The sequence below is a fragment of the Bradysia coprophila genome, unplaced genomic scaffold (genome assembly GCF_014529535.1).
Source record: "Bradysia coprophila strain Holo2 unplaced genomic scaffold, BU_Bcop_v1 contig_145, whole genome shotgun sequence".
NCBI lineage: Eukaryota > Metazoa > Arthropoda > Insecta > Diptera > Sciaridae > Bradysia > Bradysia coprophila.
Genome location: NW_023503416.1, coordinates 409,951 through 427,445, shown reverse-complemented (window position 1 = coordinate 427,445; position 17,495 = coordinate 409,951). Strand labels below are relative to the sequence as shown.

The 17,495-nt window shown below is 36.0% G+C and overlaps 3 protein-coding genes across 3 annotated transcripts; 2 read left to right on the top strand and 1 right to left on the bottom strand.

Moving 5' to 3' along the window:
* The first annotated feature begins 1,011 nt into the window (after positions 1-1,011).
* Positions 1,012-11,329, top strand: LOC119074230 (F-box/LRR-repeat protein 16). Its single transcript, XM_037180249.1, has 6 exons — positions 1,012-2,453; positions 2,580-2,753; positions 2,824-2,941; positions 9,092-9,287; positions 9,355-9,503; positions 9,714-11,329. Exons 1-6 carry the CDS (start codon positions 1,740-1,742, stop codon positions 9,860-9,862), a joined length of 1,500 nt encoding a protein of 499 aa, XP_037036144.1. The 5' UTR covers positions 1,012-1,739; the 3' UTR covers positions 9,863-11,329.
* A 1,120-nt stretch (positions 11,330-12,449) lies between these two features.
* Positions 12,450-14,013, bottom strand: LOC119074231 (DNA-directed RNA polymerase III subunit RPC8). The gene is made up of 4 exons (XM_037180250.1): positions 13,814-14,013; positions 13,526-13,712; positions 13,017-13,285; positions 12,450-12,609 (listed from the first exon to the last, which is right to left on the bottom strand). The coding sequence occupies exons 1-4, from the start codon at positions 13,922-13,924 to the stop codon at positions 12,511-12,513; spliced, it is 666 nt and encodes a 221-aa protein (XP_037036145.1). The 5' UTR covers positions 13,925-14,013; the 3' UTR covers positions 12,450-12,510.
* A 116-nt stretch (positions 14,014-14,129) lies between these two features.
* On the top strand, positions 14,130-17,483 carry LOC119074229 (probable ATP-dependent RNA helicase DDX23). Its single transcript, XM_037180248.1, has 7 exons — positions 14,130-15,306; positions 15,365-15,920; positions 15,989-16,109; positions 16,193-16,322; positions 16,376-16,706; positions 16,775-17,143; positions 17,210-17,483. Exons 1-7 carry the CDS (start codon positions 14,374-14,376, stop codon positions 17,404-17,406), a joined length of 2,637 nt encoding a protein of 878 aa, XP_037036143.1. The 5' UTR covers positions 14,130-14,373; the 3' UTR covers positions 17,407-17,483.
* The last annotated feature ends 12 nt before the right edge of the window (positions 17,484-17,495 follow it).

Here is a 17,495-nt window from a genome sequence, read left to right as displayed (position 1 = left end):
ATTTTATCAATCGACTGATTTATCGAACATGCCTAATTGTTTTCCTATGAAAAAACCCCAGCAACGACCATATCATCATTTTTACTTTCTGTGGAAATAATCCGGTCTAGAAAAACGTAATGATGAGGATTTATTTTCTATCGATAGAAACGACAAACAACGCGATGAGACAGTTTAAAAAAATGGCTGAGTTGAATCAATTTTTTTATTGTTCATTGAATTTCTAGAATTTCAAACAGTTCCAAGCGGACGCTATTTTCGAAGATAAGGTGAAAACTCATGGTACTCAAAATTTGAGTGTTTTTTGCATTTTGATGGTAGAAATTAGTGAAAGAAGCTATAGTGGACAGTTTACTAAGCAAAGAATGTGTCCTTCGAATATTGAAATTCGTCCTATTTTCCGTGTGAAGGTGATTTTTGGTTTCAAAAGGTTTCAAACAGGTTTTCAGCATATACAACGCCATATTAATGTTTTCAGATCGAAACTAACTGATAAATAATAAATTTTGTACCAATTTATGAATTTCACGTTCTGTAACTGAATCTTCCATAGGAAGTGTCGAACCACGATCTTCTCCATACTGCCGAACAGTGGGTTATCTTCTGTGATCTTTTACCTTATCATTTGTTATCGACAGCGATGGTGAAAAGACACGATGAGCCAGCGACGGTGAAAAGACACGATGAGCTCTATTGCCCTCTTATATGCAGAACGTATGTTAAAATTATAGAAGTAAAAGATTTACTATCAGACACTAAAAAGACTGTAAACAAAAGAAGTAACAGATTTTATCGGATTGTGGCGATATACCTTCCGTTTATATATTAAAATAAACAGCAGAAAATGTCTCGATTGACGCGGATTGACGAGAAACAAGAAAATAAACAAAGCCAAGATAACACACACACACATCTATACACCATAATAGTAATATCTGCGTATTGCAATGCGCAGGGACGTTCTTTATATTTTTCTTCATTTAATATTCACCGTCATAGTTGACATTTTCCTCTCAGTTGAGTTTTTCTCACTGCACACTGTATTTTAGTAAGTGATTTTCCGTGCTGCTGTGTTGCAATTTTCCTTTTTTTCTTGTTTTCATCAGTGCTTCAAGTAAAAATTATGTTCAAATAATGTAACACATAGCGTAATTGGTGCGAAGCATTGGAAAAAAAATATTTTTCCACAGAAAGCTATAAAAAGGATACATAACTGACCTGAAATTTGTGCACTAGAAGTTTTATATAAAACTAAGTTTTCTGTTGTGAAATTAATATTATATTGAAAATATCGTCAATATGTGACAGTGGACTGTGAATTTCTAGGTTCTTGATAAATCAATTCTCTTTTACAAAGCGTTCTGTGTAGCATTTGCCGTTGGTAAAAATGAATGAAAAACTTTAGTATGTTTTTCAAGAGATGAATTGTTGTGTATAAATCGATTTTCCTTGTCGTTGCTGTTTACCCTCTGTAAAAAGGGAAGTTATCTGATTGTGGAAATATAATTCGCGAACTGAACTGATTTTCGCTTTGCAATTTTGGATATGTTTATTGTGTGACTTGGTATATTTCCCTTTCAAGACTGTAAAAGGTGCACACATGTTATACATTTAATGGTGAAGAGTTCAAATCAATTTTTTATTGTTAATAATTGAATTACGTTCAATCTGGTGCAAAATCTATAAATTTGTTGACAGTACCTCAGAGGGTGCAAAACATTTTTTTTTACATTTTTTGTATGCAAAAAATGTCTTCGATGTCAGCTCAAGGAGTAGTTGAGCGAGCGTCAGCTGAGCTATCGAAACGAATAAATGGTTTGGGCCTACGTTCAAAACATCATCATGGTCATGGCAAAACTAGCGTTATGGAACGAGTGACGAATGCCTTATGTGGAGGCAGCAGTCATAATAATGCCCCAATTGGTGCTCCAGAAAAACCGTCCAGAATAATTACAGGCAAACAAATTGTGGGTAAAAATGCTTCATCTAGTCAACAGGGTACACCGCACTTAATTCGAAAAATACAACCACCACCGCCAAACAGTGGTTTTTATCAGCTTCCACAAATATTAACGTTAGAACAGTTGTTTCTAGACGAGAGATTTCTTAGCAAATTTTTCCTATATTTTACCTCATATGAGCGTCGTGTTTTGGCTCAGGTTTGTACAAGATGGCGAGATCTACTGTATCGTTCTCCTAACTACTGGGTAGGCTTACTACCGGTTCTGCAATGTCGTGAACTGCGGCATGTTTCGAGCCCAGATAGGGTGAAATTATATAGTTCGTTGGTACGTCGTGGATTTCATGCTCTTTGCCTCTTAAGCGCTACTGATGAAGATGCATGTGATATGATACACTCGTTTCCATTGGCCTCAAAACAATTACATTCCTTAAGCTTACGTTGTTCGTCGATAAGCGATCGTGGTTTGGAAACTTTAATAGATTATTTACAAGTAAGTCAATTCGTTCCGCATTCACTTCATTTCCTTGCACAAGTAGGGATGTGATGTATTACAGTGTGTACTGTAAAACTGTCTACCACTATGCCTTTTCTCAAACATATTTTTGATACATTTCAGGCCCTTTTTGAACTAGAGCTGGCTGGCTGTAATGAGGTAACTGAGGCCGGATTATGGTCGTCTTTAAATCCTCGTATAATTTCTCTTTCCCTGGCTGATTGTATTAATATTGCCGATGAGGCAGTTGGGGCAGTAGCACAACTACTGCCATCACTGTATGAATTTTCGCTGCAGGTAATTCCTAAGCAGATCAAATTGAATAAAAATTTACTTCATTTAAACCTCGATTTTCTTTACATTGAAGGCATACCACGTTACAGACGCAGCTCTAGGATATTTTTCACCAAAACAAAGCCATAATTTGAGCATATTACGATTGCAGTCGTGCTGGGAGCTTACAAATCATGGAATAGTTAACATTGGTGAGTGAAAATGATATTTTTTTCTCTAGATCTAGAAAATGTTCAACTGCATCCTTCATACAAAATTTTATTCTCAAAATAACCATTTTATTGGTCGATGAAAACAATGACTGTGCTCTGGATATCTTTGATGCATTTTTCATACTAAGTCCTCTGCTATTTACGTAATTATATTTGGTGAATTCAACACCATCACTTAACCGCCCATAAACTCCGCGAAATGTGTATGCAATTGCGACATAAATTTAGTAAAACGAAAACTTACCGTAAACTTGTGTTGTAATAAAAATACTCTGAGAGCGAAACGAGATTATGTGTCACACCCGGCAGTCAAATGAAAACGGTATGTGTGACCACTTTTAGCGGAATCATCCAAGAAAATTTTCAGCTGTGCGTTTTTTGTGAATTAATTGTTGGCTCATGTTAATTTGTCATGTGTAACATCAATGTTGGTTATAAAGTTCGGTTTTCTGTTTTGCAATCAGGTCCATCAATGTTACAAATTCATAATTTACTAAATTAAATTACGGATCGGTATAAAGCTTATAAAATCAATTTAGCGAATAATGCGCCCTTCGCCTCTCGAACCGCCAGAATGTGCATACCAACGGCCGCTGACCACGTACAGCAGGTTTTCATAAATTTTGATTTTAATGAAGTGTGGATTTGTTCATCATAACTTACATTTAAAAAAAACACTCGTCGTGTAAGCAAAGTACATATGTTCTTCAGTACTCGGTTTGATTAATATCAAAACCACAAAATATCAACAGATACAGGACAAATGAATAATGTTTTCACAACGAAAACTCAAAATAATTTATCTACAAAACAATTTCCACCTATCAAGTCAGTTGTGATGACTAAATATTCTTGGTGCTCATTTGCACCTCAAGTTTTTGTGTTATTTTTAACTAAAACCATCCGTAAGAGCAGTAGTTGACAAGTTGCCAAAATATTACAAAATATTTGTAATATATTTTTACGGCATGTTTATACACAAATCAACACGTTAATACACTAAATTAGCTATACAAAATCAATTAATATTGTCTTCGTTTAGACTGAATGGCAATAATAATAGAAATTATTTTTTGTGATGCGATTTAACGTACTGAACCAATCCATCTTATGTCAAATTAAGTTGAAAGGAGAGTGATGTGTCTGACCTAATCTTCACACGCTACTTCAATATGTCTTAACAAGTGACGTTTTATACGCTAGAAAGAACTTCTGTATAGATTATACATCACTCCTCTGATTCGTCGTATTTTCTCCTTCAAATACTATTAAAATAAAACGGAAATTAGATGAGAGATGGTCTTATTATCGGATGTCCATCTATTACTAATGTTAAAAATTGAAGCTTTTACTTCTTTTGATCTACGATGTTGAGATAAAATCTTTTACTTCAATTCGTTTTAACAAAAGTATTAAATTTATGTAACTCCATTTTACATATAAATATAATAGTTCTGCCAGGTTCTTGGAAGGTGGAATTGTACGCTTTAACATACATTCTCCTATTATAAGCTCGCATTAGTAAGAGATCATCATTTATCTTTCTCGCTGCTGTCGATAGAGGATGCAATGTCCATCCATATTTTTTTTAAGTTCCTCATTTCCACAAAAATAGTTATTTACATGCTTCCTCAGCATGGAAAATATTGTACGTAAAAATAAAAAGTCACGTTTTCGTCATCGCCTCGGATCAACAAACTTCACACGAAAACTCGACTTTTCAACTTTTCCGTCCATGTGACGTAAATATCTATTACGTACCTGTTTTGTGCGATTGACGAATACAACTGATACACAAATGTGGTTCTAATTTTCAGTCAGTTCTATGTACATGCCCGTTTCTTTTTCAACATTGTGCCTCTTAAGACTGAGGACAGGGAGATGCCAGCGCTTGTTTTCAATGTTTTATTAAAGGTCTCCTTTTATTTTTTTGTTAATTCATTGTCTTTATTATAATTATTCTATTTACCCTGGTTGCACTTCGCCTTGCATCATTACACTAACATATTTTTCAAATCGGTCGGTAAATAAAAAAAAAACTGGTGAATGTGCAGAAAATTAATTTGATTATGTTACATTTCCGGTACAATCGGTTATTATATAAAACGTACAGCTTAGAACAAAATAAGCTTAAAGAAGAACAGGAAATTAAGAATTATGAAAGAAAAAATAAAATAAAAGAAAAATCCTCATTGCTGCACTGATGTATTTTTCCAGCGCACCCACCTATGTTACAAAATGGCACAATCCTTTACAGACCAACAAATTGAAAATGTAAAGCTAGGTTGTACACATTGTAGCGGATATAAAATAAATATTTGTACGTATGTACGGAGCTTCCGCTTCACAAGTTTATTTCAACAAAATTTAACTTTATTCGTAAACAGACAGTATTTGATTTTCAAACATTTACTAATGGAAAATTCAGTGGCAGACTCTTTAAAATAAAATTAATTAACTAACAAGTGTCTGTGTGCGTTCCACGTCATAACAATAAATTAGAGATAGAAAAATTTATCATCTGAAATATTTTCCATTTAGTAGGAAAAAACTTCTTTTAAAAAAATGAGTACAACCTGGTGAGGAAAGGAAATGGAAATTATTTGTCATCGTCACCTGACGTAAATGATGAATCATACTGTGAATAGGTTTTTTAAGCTTCCACTCTTGTGACGGCATTTATACTTTTTTGACATATTTTTTCTGTATTTGATGCCAAAAACATTTTTCACGATTTCCTTTTGAGACAGTTGTTCCTTCAACATCTATGATTCTCTTACTTACCCTTAGACCTGAAAAATTTTGATATTGATCAACATTTTTGATTGTATTTTGTATAACAAACATTTCAAATCAATTATACATCATTCGATATAATATAAAATATTTCTTCCAATTTCGCCGTGCTGTCAAAGGTCCCCATCACACTTGCAGAGTTTGTTCTTTGATCAACATGATTGTCAAACACAAAATATCTTGAATCGGAAAGGAAATACCTCTTAAATATGAGATCTTTCTCTTTGCATAAAATGAGTAAAATTAAGGAAGCAGAAAACCCTATTATCATGTATTTACCTAGTTTCCGTCAATATAAAGATTCCAGTTCCTCTTTAAGGTCTAAATTAATCTTTCGCCAAAATCATATATATATATATATATATATATATAACCAGGTATCAATACTGCATCAGTGGTTTATTAGAAAATCTGAGGCCGATTATGTATGAGCTAAAACATGCAATACAAACAATCTTAAGCGGAAGCTCTTATCACTAATACCTCCAAATTTGATGTTTATTAATTCATTGCAATTGCAAATGCTTAGGAGCAGTGCTGTGATTTTACTATAACAGATTGCATTACCCAGAACTCATGGCCTCTTTATGTCGTCACTCACTATAACAGATGACCGTCCATAAAAGGTAGTTTACTTCAAATTAGTTTTGTCTTTCCCATGTGACGTCTTTGTCAGCCTTTATTGATACGTCATCAAAACGTTCAATGCTAAATTTAGATAATTTAGATAATGCGTATAAGTGACAATGAAGTTGTTGTCTGAAATGATAGCTTCGAACAAGTATTGAATGTTCGTCCCAATTAATTTCAAAATTTATTGCATTCCGAAATATTTCTCGTTTCTGGCAGTCGATTCTAATGCAATTCTAATTCATTCGAAAACACTTAAAATCTTTATCTAAACCTGAAACACTCTAAATCTGTCGTCGATTTACGTAAAACTTTATTTTAAATCTTGGTAAATGTTGAACAATGTTGCAGTTTCAGTTGTTGTGATCGCAAAAACGAGTATTTATCGAAAAATCACTACCCGTTAGTGTCGGTCACAAATTGAAACTGCCACATGTACACTGTAGTGGCAATTGAAAATTGACAAATATTTTCAGAAAATAAATTGAATTGTTTTTACTATATTCACTGTACAAACGATCTGAGTGACTTAACACGGTAAAGAACCAAGTGAAACTAATTATTCAAATGGTGATAATGTAATTTATGTCTCTCATATTTTTTCAGAAATGTGTTTTTTCCTATTAAATTAATTTCATATTTCGTACACCACGTTGACGAGATGAGTATTATTTCAATATATATATTTATATACACACGAGTACAATCACTTACATTGTTAAAAATTGATTGATTTTAACGTTAACTTGAGGACGTTCTTGATCATGAGAAAGTTCTGAGTTTGTTGTGTATTTATTTAAATCGAGGGAGATGTTTAACCTTTCACAACAAACATATATTTTAGGAAAGTTACAGAATCTGTTAATTGATTGAATCTGAGAATTTTCGACAGATTAAAATTGAATCTATTACTTCATTTCTCTTAACATGTGTTTTTTTTACCTATGTAAGACGACAAAGTTAGCTGTAGCTATTTATAGATTTGATGGTCCTTTCAGGTACCAAATGATTGCAGTCATACCATTAATTACTTCAGTATTGTCAATACCCTTAGTAGATTCTCATTCTGTTCGATCTTAACATTTATTTGACTCAAAATCATTTGACAGTGTAATAGAGTAGTATATCTCTTTGAGCCACTGTTTAAAGTTTGCGAGACAATCGTACAAATATCCACGTAAATTGATACAGTATGGTAATGGTAAACTAAGTACTGTACAAAAGTCGTTTCCATACATTCCCTATATCTATTACCAATATAATGAGCTATGTTATATGCTATTAACTGCTTAAAAAAATGGAGCAATAATTTATTTGTGGTAAGACACAGTCAATGTAAATAATAGCTGAAACATATGCGGTTAGGCAAATATGAAATAATTTAAACAGAATAAAATTTCATCAGAGGCATTTTTAAATTTCGAATAATGTGATGAAAACAATAGAGCGATAGATTAACACAGCCTCTCCAGGCAATGATATTACACATTACTCGGAATAACGTCTGAATGGACACGTTAAATACAATACACGTTAAATGATTATAGAGGGAAAATATGAATGAAATTTCGGAATCATTCACCTAGAATAACCCCGTTTCTGTGACTGGTTCTACATTATATTATACACCCGTCTATCAATTGCTTTCTGATGACAAATCTGATTATAATTATGCGAATTCGATAAAAAAGAATTTTCAATTTTGTTTGGCTGTGTGGTGCCATCACATTGTCTACCCCTCAATAATAATTAAGTGGATCGGTTTGGATGAATGGCAATTCAAAATGTCGAAATCAATTTTAGTAGTTCATTCAATGGGTGCGATGGGTGTATGTTTTTGAAGGTGATAGCATACATGTAGAAGTAGATGTGTGACCTGACGAGGCGAATCGTTGAAATTATTTTAAAATTCACCATTATTAGTTATCGTTTCTATCACTTGTACACCTCTCGAAAATTGATGTTTTCATTTCCGATCGTCTCTTTTTAATGCCGAAAAACGCAGAACCATGGGGAAAACATATCGTAACTAGTTAAAGTTTCCCTCAAACAGACTTTAAGGTTCATTTGAAATTACGAAATGAAATTGATACTGGCAAGTGGAGATCTTTTACCTTAATAACTTTCACTAACCGTAGCGTATCACATCCAACCGGGTTTTACAACTTTGTGGGCTTCTTCGTGTTTACTAGAAATTATTTAAGTTGCTTCTAATAGATGTTAGAAAGCCTATTGTAACGATCGATAGTTGATTTCTTGCAGACATGATGGTACAATGCATTTTGACTATTTTCTATGTAAAAGTTGTTGTGGTGCTTTCAACTTTTCCACTTCTTGTCATTTACGAAAAGTGCGCATACACAGTTCTGTATGTCTTCTATTATTCCTGTTTCAAATTTGCATACGTCACACCGTATTCATGAATACATTTGGCATAGTTTCGGGTAGCTAATGCGTCAATGCTGTCTCTCTCGCAACATTCCAATAGCATGCATACGTAATACGGTCTTGAACTTTTTTTTTTGTATTGTTGTGTGTCACACACGCAAAATTTTGAAGTTAGTCCACGTAATAAAATTTTAGTGATCCCAGGTTTCAGATAAGGATTGAAGATACTTTTCATTTAAATTTTTCTCGCATCAACTCACAAAAATTTATTGAATTCATCATTGAAACTATTTAACAAATTTGTCATATTTCCAGTACACTCGTTACCACATCTCACCGTTTTATCGTTATCGGGATGTAGCAAGGTGACTGATGACGGAGTGGAGTTAATAGCAGAAAATCTGCAAAAATTAAGGGCACTAGATCTCTCCTGGTGTCCCCGCATCACCGATGCATCGCTTGAATATATCGCCTGTGATTTAAATCAACTCGAAGAGTTAACACTTGATAGGTAAGTGGCTGGAAACGAGTGGCGGTTAGTCTATACGTATTGACCAAGCCTATTTTGTATCCGTCAGATGCGTTCACATAACCGACATAGGAGTTGGTTATATATCGACGATGCTATCTTTAACAGCACTATTTCTACGATGGTGTTCGCAAGTACGTGACTTTGGCCTGCAGCATTTATGTTCGATGCGAAATTTACAAGTACTGTCTCTAGCGGGTATGTTAGAGAAAAACTGCTGTGTTACAAACAATAAAAAAACTTGGTGCAAATGCAAAAAAGATGCAGGATTTCGAGAGAGTCTATAGACGTATGAAATTCTCTCACAAATTCGTTCACCTCTTTTGCGCTAAGTTAATTATGTGTTGAAGGGCAGTGCTCTCGGTATGCGAAAATGTACAATAAACAAAAATTTTCGATTATCCATAGGCTGTCCTCTACTCACATCTAGTGGATTGTCAAGTTTGATTCAGCTGAGGCATCTACAAGAACTGGAACTGACAAATTGTCCGGGCGCATCGCAAGAACTGTATGAATATCTTCGAGAACATTTACCCCGTTGTTTAATTATAGAATAGGATTTTAGTGGGTGGCACTTCAATTATCGGTTTAAACTTAGATAATCACTTCTGAAGACTCTTAGTTTTTAAAGAAAATAAAAAAAAAGAAAAATTAATTGCAAACGCGGATTAAAGTCCTAAAAGCAACTCGCTCGATTTAGAATTTTAAAAGCAAAATAAGCACACATTTAAGAGGCCGTATGCGATAATCATATTAATATTATTAGGCATGAGTCCCTTTTTTTGGTTTAAAGCGAAAATGTATTTAGAATTCCAAAGTTTAAGCAAGCAAAAATAAAATCTAACTGGGTTGTGTTAGCGTTCTTCACAATACATTTTTGAGAATTGTGTACAAAAATCAAAATTTTTGCGAAAATTGTTTGTATTTAAAAAAAAATTGAATTCAATGGTTGAACAACACGGTTTTGGTTTGTATATTTCGAAGAAGACTAAAAACAAACAAAAAGATTGCCAAAAATTAACAGATGTACTTTCACATGAAACAATGGGTTTATAATGTCGTCAAAAAACAGTGGTTCTACGTTAGGTGCGATGTTGCAATATCCATAATATTTACACGCTTCTGCATCGAAAAACGTTCATTCCATCAAAGAAGCATTTTTTCGGTGTCCTCAGCCTGTAAAATATTATACGTAGGGACGACAAATGAAAAGTCACGGTTGAGCATGGTTATTGACCTCGTCCTCGCCTCGGATCAACAAACCTCACGCGAAAACTTGACTTTTCAACTTTTCCGTCCTTGTGACATCCTACATCCCACATGGATTTGGCTTGGACAGTCAAACTCATCCGTATGTTTTTTAACGCGTAAATCAAAACCATCGAACCATTTAGGAGCCTAAATCCTTTTTATAACAGCTCAGTATAGTCGAAAAACATACCATTTCACGCGGCACATTTCTTTCAAATCCCGAAGCCGTCAGCATTGAACAAGACAGGCCTTCTAACACTTCGACATCATGTACGTAAATTAGCACGATCAAGTTCCATTAACAAAATCAAAAAAACCAGTGAATCGATTCGTCACCGGTGAGCCCTATTTGAGAAATATTTACAAAAATTTTCTAAAGAGTGTCTTAAGACTGACAAGATTCTCAACTTTTTGTAAATTTGTTTTCGTGTTCTTTGTGCATCAATTAGGCACCTGAGAAAGCAGCTCTCATTAAGAAAAATATCGATTAACCTGTTACGTACGGCTATCATCTGTTTCATAGATAATGACTTTAGGAAGAAAAAAAACGAAAAACTCTGATCAATGCGATCTTATCGGTATAGCAAAAGCATGTTCGAAAAAATTGAAGTAAAAGATTCGATCGCACAAATGCTGATATGCTTGCTGTCTGTGAAAGGTTAATGGATTCAATAGATAAAATATGTCTAAATTGTTGATGTCTTTGACTCTTTTAATTCAATGCAACCATCGCCGAACTTAACCGGATCAATCGACATGGTTGTATCGAAATAAAAAAACGAGATTGCTCAAGAAGAATTTGTTGAAATTTTCTATCTGTATTGTACATAAAACGTGTTTCATGTAAAAAAAAAAACAAAAATAAATAAACAGAAACAATATGATGGTCACATGCACGCAGGGTGGATTATGTTGGGAATCGAACGCGTCAAATAGATGCAGCACGAAATATATTTGTTCAACAAGTGCATGGAGGCACGTGAGCTTAGAAAAAAGTCGCATACCTCGAATATAAGTGGTAGTAGTACTGTTTCGTGTTGGCATTCGCTTACAGTCATTTTAATTTTGAAACATGCAGTTTTTTACTCCTATCACTAGTTGGTCTGCAAACACAAATTTTTTGCATAGAAAACAATCCAGAGAGACGTTTTACACACATCAGATAATATGCAGTGTAACAGAATGCCACCATTAATCTAGTATTTCGATTGTTCACTATACAAGAAGTGTACGTGTGTTGATCGATAAGATGGGATATTGTTGTGGACATGGAAATAATGCTGTATCATGGTAGACGGGTTACCGGGAAATTTGTTCGTAAAAAATTTAGATATACCGGGAAATCGTGCCTTCGCTGTACACCGGGAAATTTTCGGACCGGGAAGTCAGTGAAACGTTTTCGGTTACCGGAAAATTTTGACTCGGTTAACGGGAAGAAAACATTATTTTCATGTCGGATTTCAGCTGAAGTAAGATACTGTGTATTTTAACGGATTTAACACTGTACGTTAGCTCATCGTTAAATTAGCTTAATGCAATCGACGTGGAACTGTTTAAAAATAAATTGAAAAGAAGAACCAACAAAGACCAACTCATGTCTGCGTAGAAATAAATCAAAAGAAACAATTGAAAGTTAATTGCTAATATTTTTCTAAAAGCAAATGTTTTACAAAATATTACGTCGACAGCCGTTACATCCATTTGTCAAATCATGAAAACTTTTCCCTAATTTCATTTTCCTCGTCAATTAAATGTTAAATATTAAAAGAAAGCGGAATCTATTTAAAAAAACAACCAATTTAATGAAAAATCAAATAGAGAATTACTATGAAAGGAAACATTAAACATTTTAGTGTGTGACTGTGAGGGGTGGTATGATGAATAAAATATCGATTGTTTGAAACACAGTAAATATATTAAAGAATTAAAAACAAAACTTAAAACCGTTTTCAACTTATTCTTCGTACTCTTCTCCAGCATCATCATCTTCCTCCGCCTGGGTTTGTTGGTCCCACCATGACAATAAACCCAATCCTGACTCATTTATCGCTACCTGAAATAATGAAATCGAAATCGTTACGAACGCGAAACAATTCAGAATAAAAATTTGGAGAATCGGACGTTCCTAGTAGAAATGAAAATTGAATTTGAGCCGTCCAAATCGGTTGAAATGAGACATCTTTACAATACAAACAAATCCTAATTTCGACTTCTCATTTCAACCGATTTCGACCTCTTAATATAATCATTTTTACTCGAACGCCTTTCTATTTACTTTGTGACAATTGCGTCGTTGCCCAGCATGGATAAATATATTTCTAATTTCCAGTTCGTTCATCACAACGACGAGGAACATTTTTAGGAATCATTCATGGCTAGCAGAAAAAAATATCGCGATTGACTATTGTTGAGGTGTCCTTATAAATTAACTAAAAGTAACAGTCGTGTGTCATCACTTACTATAATTTTGTATGGTGTTTTGGCTTCGCTGACATTCGGTTGCAATTGCTTGTCGCTTGATGGCGGACCAACGGGTGAACTCTCTTCGAACACTTCACCAGACACTCTAAACTTAATCGGTTCTCCAATATCCATATACAAATCGTGTTTCTCCGCTTCTTCAGACGGATGATATTCCCATACCCATGCTTGTTCGGCTTCCTCAAAACGTGACGGATGTTGCAGAGCAGTCGGTGGAAGTAAAATGTCATCGAAAAAGCCCAACGTAACTGTTTCAAGTTCAGAAAGAAACGAATCGTTAAATTGAGCAAGGCACCAGGTGATAGTAAATTACGTCCTTGTTTGGAACTTATTATTTTGCCAAGTGTGGCGTCGGGACCTCGAGCCAAAGGATGCACAGCACACACACAAGGCAAAATACTAAGCTTGAAACACGTAAGTTATTTTACTCACTGAGCCCCGGGAAATGAGTTTCGCGGGGAAAAGTGAGTAAATTCATGTCCACTTACTATGAACACCTTCTCTACTACAACTTCTGATCTTTCCGGTTATAATATCTCCAATATTCGGCCGAAAGACAATGTATCTAAAATGCACTTCCGAATGTGATGCACCACCATCTCCGGGCAGAATAATAGCGTCACCAAGCTTTGTGATGTCTTTTAACGCAATACATAAGCCAACATTGAGAAGAACCTTGAATGGAATTCGAAAGAATATTTAAACCAATTGTTTTTATGATAACAAAACACGAGTGTGACCGGTTCCACACGTTCCGCACTTGATAGCTTCGTTACCTTATTAGCGAGCTTTCTATTGATTTCATCTTTTACCGCGTCTACCAGTTTCAAATTAAACATTTCTGGCGGGATTCTGATTGTGTCTTTTAATTCGGCTAAGACAAACATTTTAATATAATAAAATAACAATAATAATCGTTTTGTTTACGTCCAAGACGTCTCCAGCCAATGCAATGTCACGAATGACACCGGCAAAATTTTCCAGACGTACTAGACTTCGCTGTCTTCTGACAGGAACTGAAGAAAGGGAGGGAGATACTCACTTTTTTCTGCTGGGCTTACGAATCAGATCAAATGTCAATGGTGTCAAAATAACAAAATATTTTTGTGTCCGATTCTAACATTTTCCATTCCGTGTGTGTAAACAATAAGTATTTAATTGAACAGTCACAGCAAAAATTCTTAAAATTTGGTTCATAATCGAACTACTATACAATCCACCGAAAAAATACAGTACCGGGACACCAATCACATATTCAAATCATCTTAAACTAACCTCAAAACGCTTCTGAACGTTTGAAAACAAAACCATTTCGAATCAGTAAACGTCTTCTGTGATGGTCAATGACAAAAAGCGCCGGTCCCGATCAAAGGAAAGATCGGATTTTAAAGACAAAGACCGTGAACGTACTCGGGACCGAGAAAGAAGATCGAAAGAAAGGGGCAGATCTCGCGATAAGGAACGGTCCGATAATCAGTCCAGAGACCATCGGTCTCGGTCGAAGGAGAGACGACAAGAACAGCGTGTATCGCGGCGGTCACGGTCAAAATCTAAAGATAAAGATGGTAAGTCCACAAAGAAGAGTGACACCAAAGTTGATTCGGTGAAAGTCGAACAGAAACCGATAAAAGACGAGAAGGGATATAAGTTGGACAACGAAAAGTACTACAAGGAGGAGAAACCGACCGATAAAAATATCAAGGATGAGAAACCATTGAAAGATGAAAAAAACGAGGCGAAAAAGAAAGCTGAACCGTTGTCGTTGGAAGAGTTGTTGGCTAAAAAGAAGGCCGAAGAGGCAGCCGGATCGAAACCTGTTTTCATCACAAAAGAACAACGAGTGGCTGAGGCACTGAAGAGACGTCAAGAGGAAGTTGCTGCTATGCGGGCAGCTCAAGCTACAACGCCTCGTTTTGGTGATATACCAGTGGTTCAACTGTTGAATAAAGAGCGCAGAGATCGGGAAAGAGAAGATAAATTCGAAAGGCGTGAACGAGAACGAGTCCGGTTTCAGCAACGCGATCAACGAGACCAACGTGGTGATCAGCGTGGCGACCAACGTGGTGATCAACGTGGTGATCAACGTGGCGACCAACGTGGTGATCAACGTGGCGACCAACGTGGTGACCAGCGCGGTGACCAACGTGGTGATCAACGTGGCGATCAACGTGACAAAGATGCTGGTGAAAAGGATAAAGAAACGTCGAAGAGGTCTGAAGCTGATCTTAGTTCGAAAGATAAGGAAAAGGAAATGGAGGCAATCAGAGAGGTAAAAGTGAAAATTATTTCTTCTTCTCGTCAAAACTCATTTCAATAACTTTTTGCAGAGATATCTGGGTATCATGAAGAAGAAACGTCGTGTTCGTCGATTGAATGACCGGAAATTTGTGTTTGATTGGGATGCTTCGGAAGACACATCCGTGGATTACAATAATTTATACAAGGAACGCCATCACGTGCAGTTTTTCGGTCGTGGGAACATTGCTGGCATTGATATCAAAGAACAGAAAAAGAAGCAGAGCCGATTCTATGGGGATTTATTGGAGAAACGTCGAACGGAAGCAGAAAAGGAACAGGAGAAAGTGAGATTGAAGAAGGTGAAACGGAAGGAGGACAAACAGAAGTGGGACGATCGTCATTGGTCGGAAAAAGATTTGGATGAAATGACTGAGCGCGATTGGCGTATATTCCGTGAAGATTATAACATCACAATCAAGGGAGGTAAAATACCGAATCCGATTCGTAATTGGACGGAGTCTGGATTTCCCAAGGAACTTCTGGATATCATCGAAAAGGTCGGTTATGCCGAACCAACACCAATTCAGCGGCAGGCGATTGCTATTGGTCTTCAAAATCGAGATATTATTGGCGTGGCCGAAACAGGTGCGTACGATTTGAATTCAAAAACAAGATAGTGCACTTCATGACCGAGCATTCAATAACTTTTACAGGTTCTGGTAAAACTTTGGCTTTCCTTATACCTCTATTGGCATGGATTCAATCGTTACCGAAAATCGAACGTCTAGAAGATGCTGATCAGGGACCATACGCAATTATCCTTGCGCCGACTCGGTAAATATTTCGGTTTTCATTTACACCTGAGAAGTGTTCCGTTTTCATTGGATCTAACGCACATTTCCGTTTTTATTATACAGTGAATTGGCTCAACAAATTGAGGAAGAAACAAATAAATTTGGAACACCACTTGGAATCCGTACCGTCGTTGTAGTGGGTGGTTTGTCGAGAGAAGAGCAAGGTTTCCGTTTACGATTAGGATGTGAAATTGTAATAGCAACTCCTTTCTGTTGGAATTTTTCAGTTAATCCATTTGTTTGCAGGTCATCGCAACTCCTGGACGTTTGATTGACGTGTTGGAAAATAGGTACCTCGTGCTCAGTCAGTGTACCTACATAGTAATGGACGAGGCAGATCGTATGATCGATTTGGGCTTCGAACCGGATGTACAAAAAATCTTAGAGTTTATGCCCGTGACAAATCTAAAACCTGACACAGAAGAGGCAGAAGATGCTGCCAAACTGATGCAAAACTTTTATTCGAAAAAGAAATACCGGCAAACTGTCATGTTCACAGCTACTATGCCAATTGCTGTGGAACGATTGGCTCGAACGTACCTTCGCCGACCAGCCACAGTTTACATTGGTTCAATAGGTAATGTCATCTATGGCATAAGGAGTTCCTCTTCAATAATGTCTAAAATTCGATTTTCCTAATTTCAGGCAAACCAACGGAACGAACTGAACAGATCGTGTACATGATGGGTGAAAACGATAAGCGCAAGAAATTGATCGAAATTCTACAACGAGGCGTCGAGCCACCGATCATCATTTTCGTGAACAAAAAGAAGGGTGTGGACGTTCTTGCCAAGGGATTGGAAAAATTGAACTACAATGCTTGCACACTGCACGGTGGTAAAGGTCAAGAGCAACGTGAGTATGCACTGGCATCACTCAAAGGCGGAACGAAAGACATTCTTGTCGCAACTGACGTCGCTGGTAGAGGTATTGACATCAAGGATGTGTCGATGGTCATTAATTACGACATGGCTAAGTCTATTGAGGATTATACACATCGTATTGGACGAACAGGTCAGTTACTGGAGTGAATTTGACAAAAAAAAAACCGAATTGATTCTAACTCAACTTTTCGTACAGGTCGTGCTGGAAAAACGGGTGTTGCTGTTTCGTTTGTCACAAAGGACGACAGTGCTATATTCTACGATTTGAAACAGTGTATTCTGAACAGTCCTGTATCTTCATGTCCACCAGAATTAATGAATCATCCAGAAGCTCAACATAAACCGGGCACGGTGGTAACGAAAAAACGAAGGGAAGAGAAAATATTCGCTTAAGGACAAGGACGAAATCTCTGCAGATTATTTGTGAAAAGGAATGAAATAAATTGGGGTTTTCTGCCCTTCTCAATATTGGATCTTTAATG

Excerpts from the sequence above, each read along its gene's own strand:
- LOC119074230 (XM_037180249.1), top strand. The coding sequence starts at position 1,740 with ATGCAAAAAATGTCTTCGATGTCAGCTCAAGGAGTAGTTGAGCGAGCG. Across the intron at positions 2,454-2,579 it reads CTTTAATAGATTATTTACAA|GCCCTTTTTGAACTAGAGCT; the intron begins GTAAGTCAATTC and ends GATACATTTCAG. Across the intron at positions 2,754-2,823 it reads TGTATGAATTTTCGCTGCAG|GCATACCACGTTACAGACGC; the intron begins GTAATTCCTAAG and ends TTTACATTGAAG.
- LOC119074229 (XM_037180248.1), top strand. The coding sequence starts at position 14,374 with ATGGTCAATGACAAAAAGCGCCGGTCCCGATCAAAGGAAAGATCGGAT. Across the intron at positions 15,307-15,364 it reads AAATGGAGGCAATCAGAGAG|AGATATCTGGGTATCATGAA; the intron begins GTAAAAGTGAAA and ends AACTTTTTGCAG. Across the intron at positions 16,323-16,375 it reads TACGATTAGGATGTGAAATT|GTCATCGCAACTCCTGGACG; the intron begins GTAATAGCAACT and ends ATTTGTTTGCAG.
- LOC119074231 (XM_037180250.1), bottom strand. The coding sequence starts at position 13,924 with ATGTTTGTCTTAGCCGAATTAAAAGACACAATCAGAATCCCGCCAGAA. Across the intron at positions 13,713-13,813 it reads ATAGAAAGCTCGCTAATAAG|GTTCTTCTCAATGTTGGCTT; the intron begins GTAACGAAGCTA and ends ATTCCATTCAAG. Across the intron at positions 12,610-13,016 it reads AAACACCATACAAAATTATA|GTAGCGATAAATGAGTCAGG; the intron begins GTAAGTGATGAC and ends TCATTATTTCAG.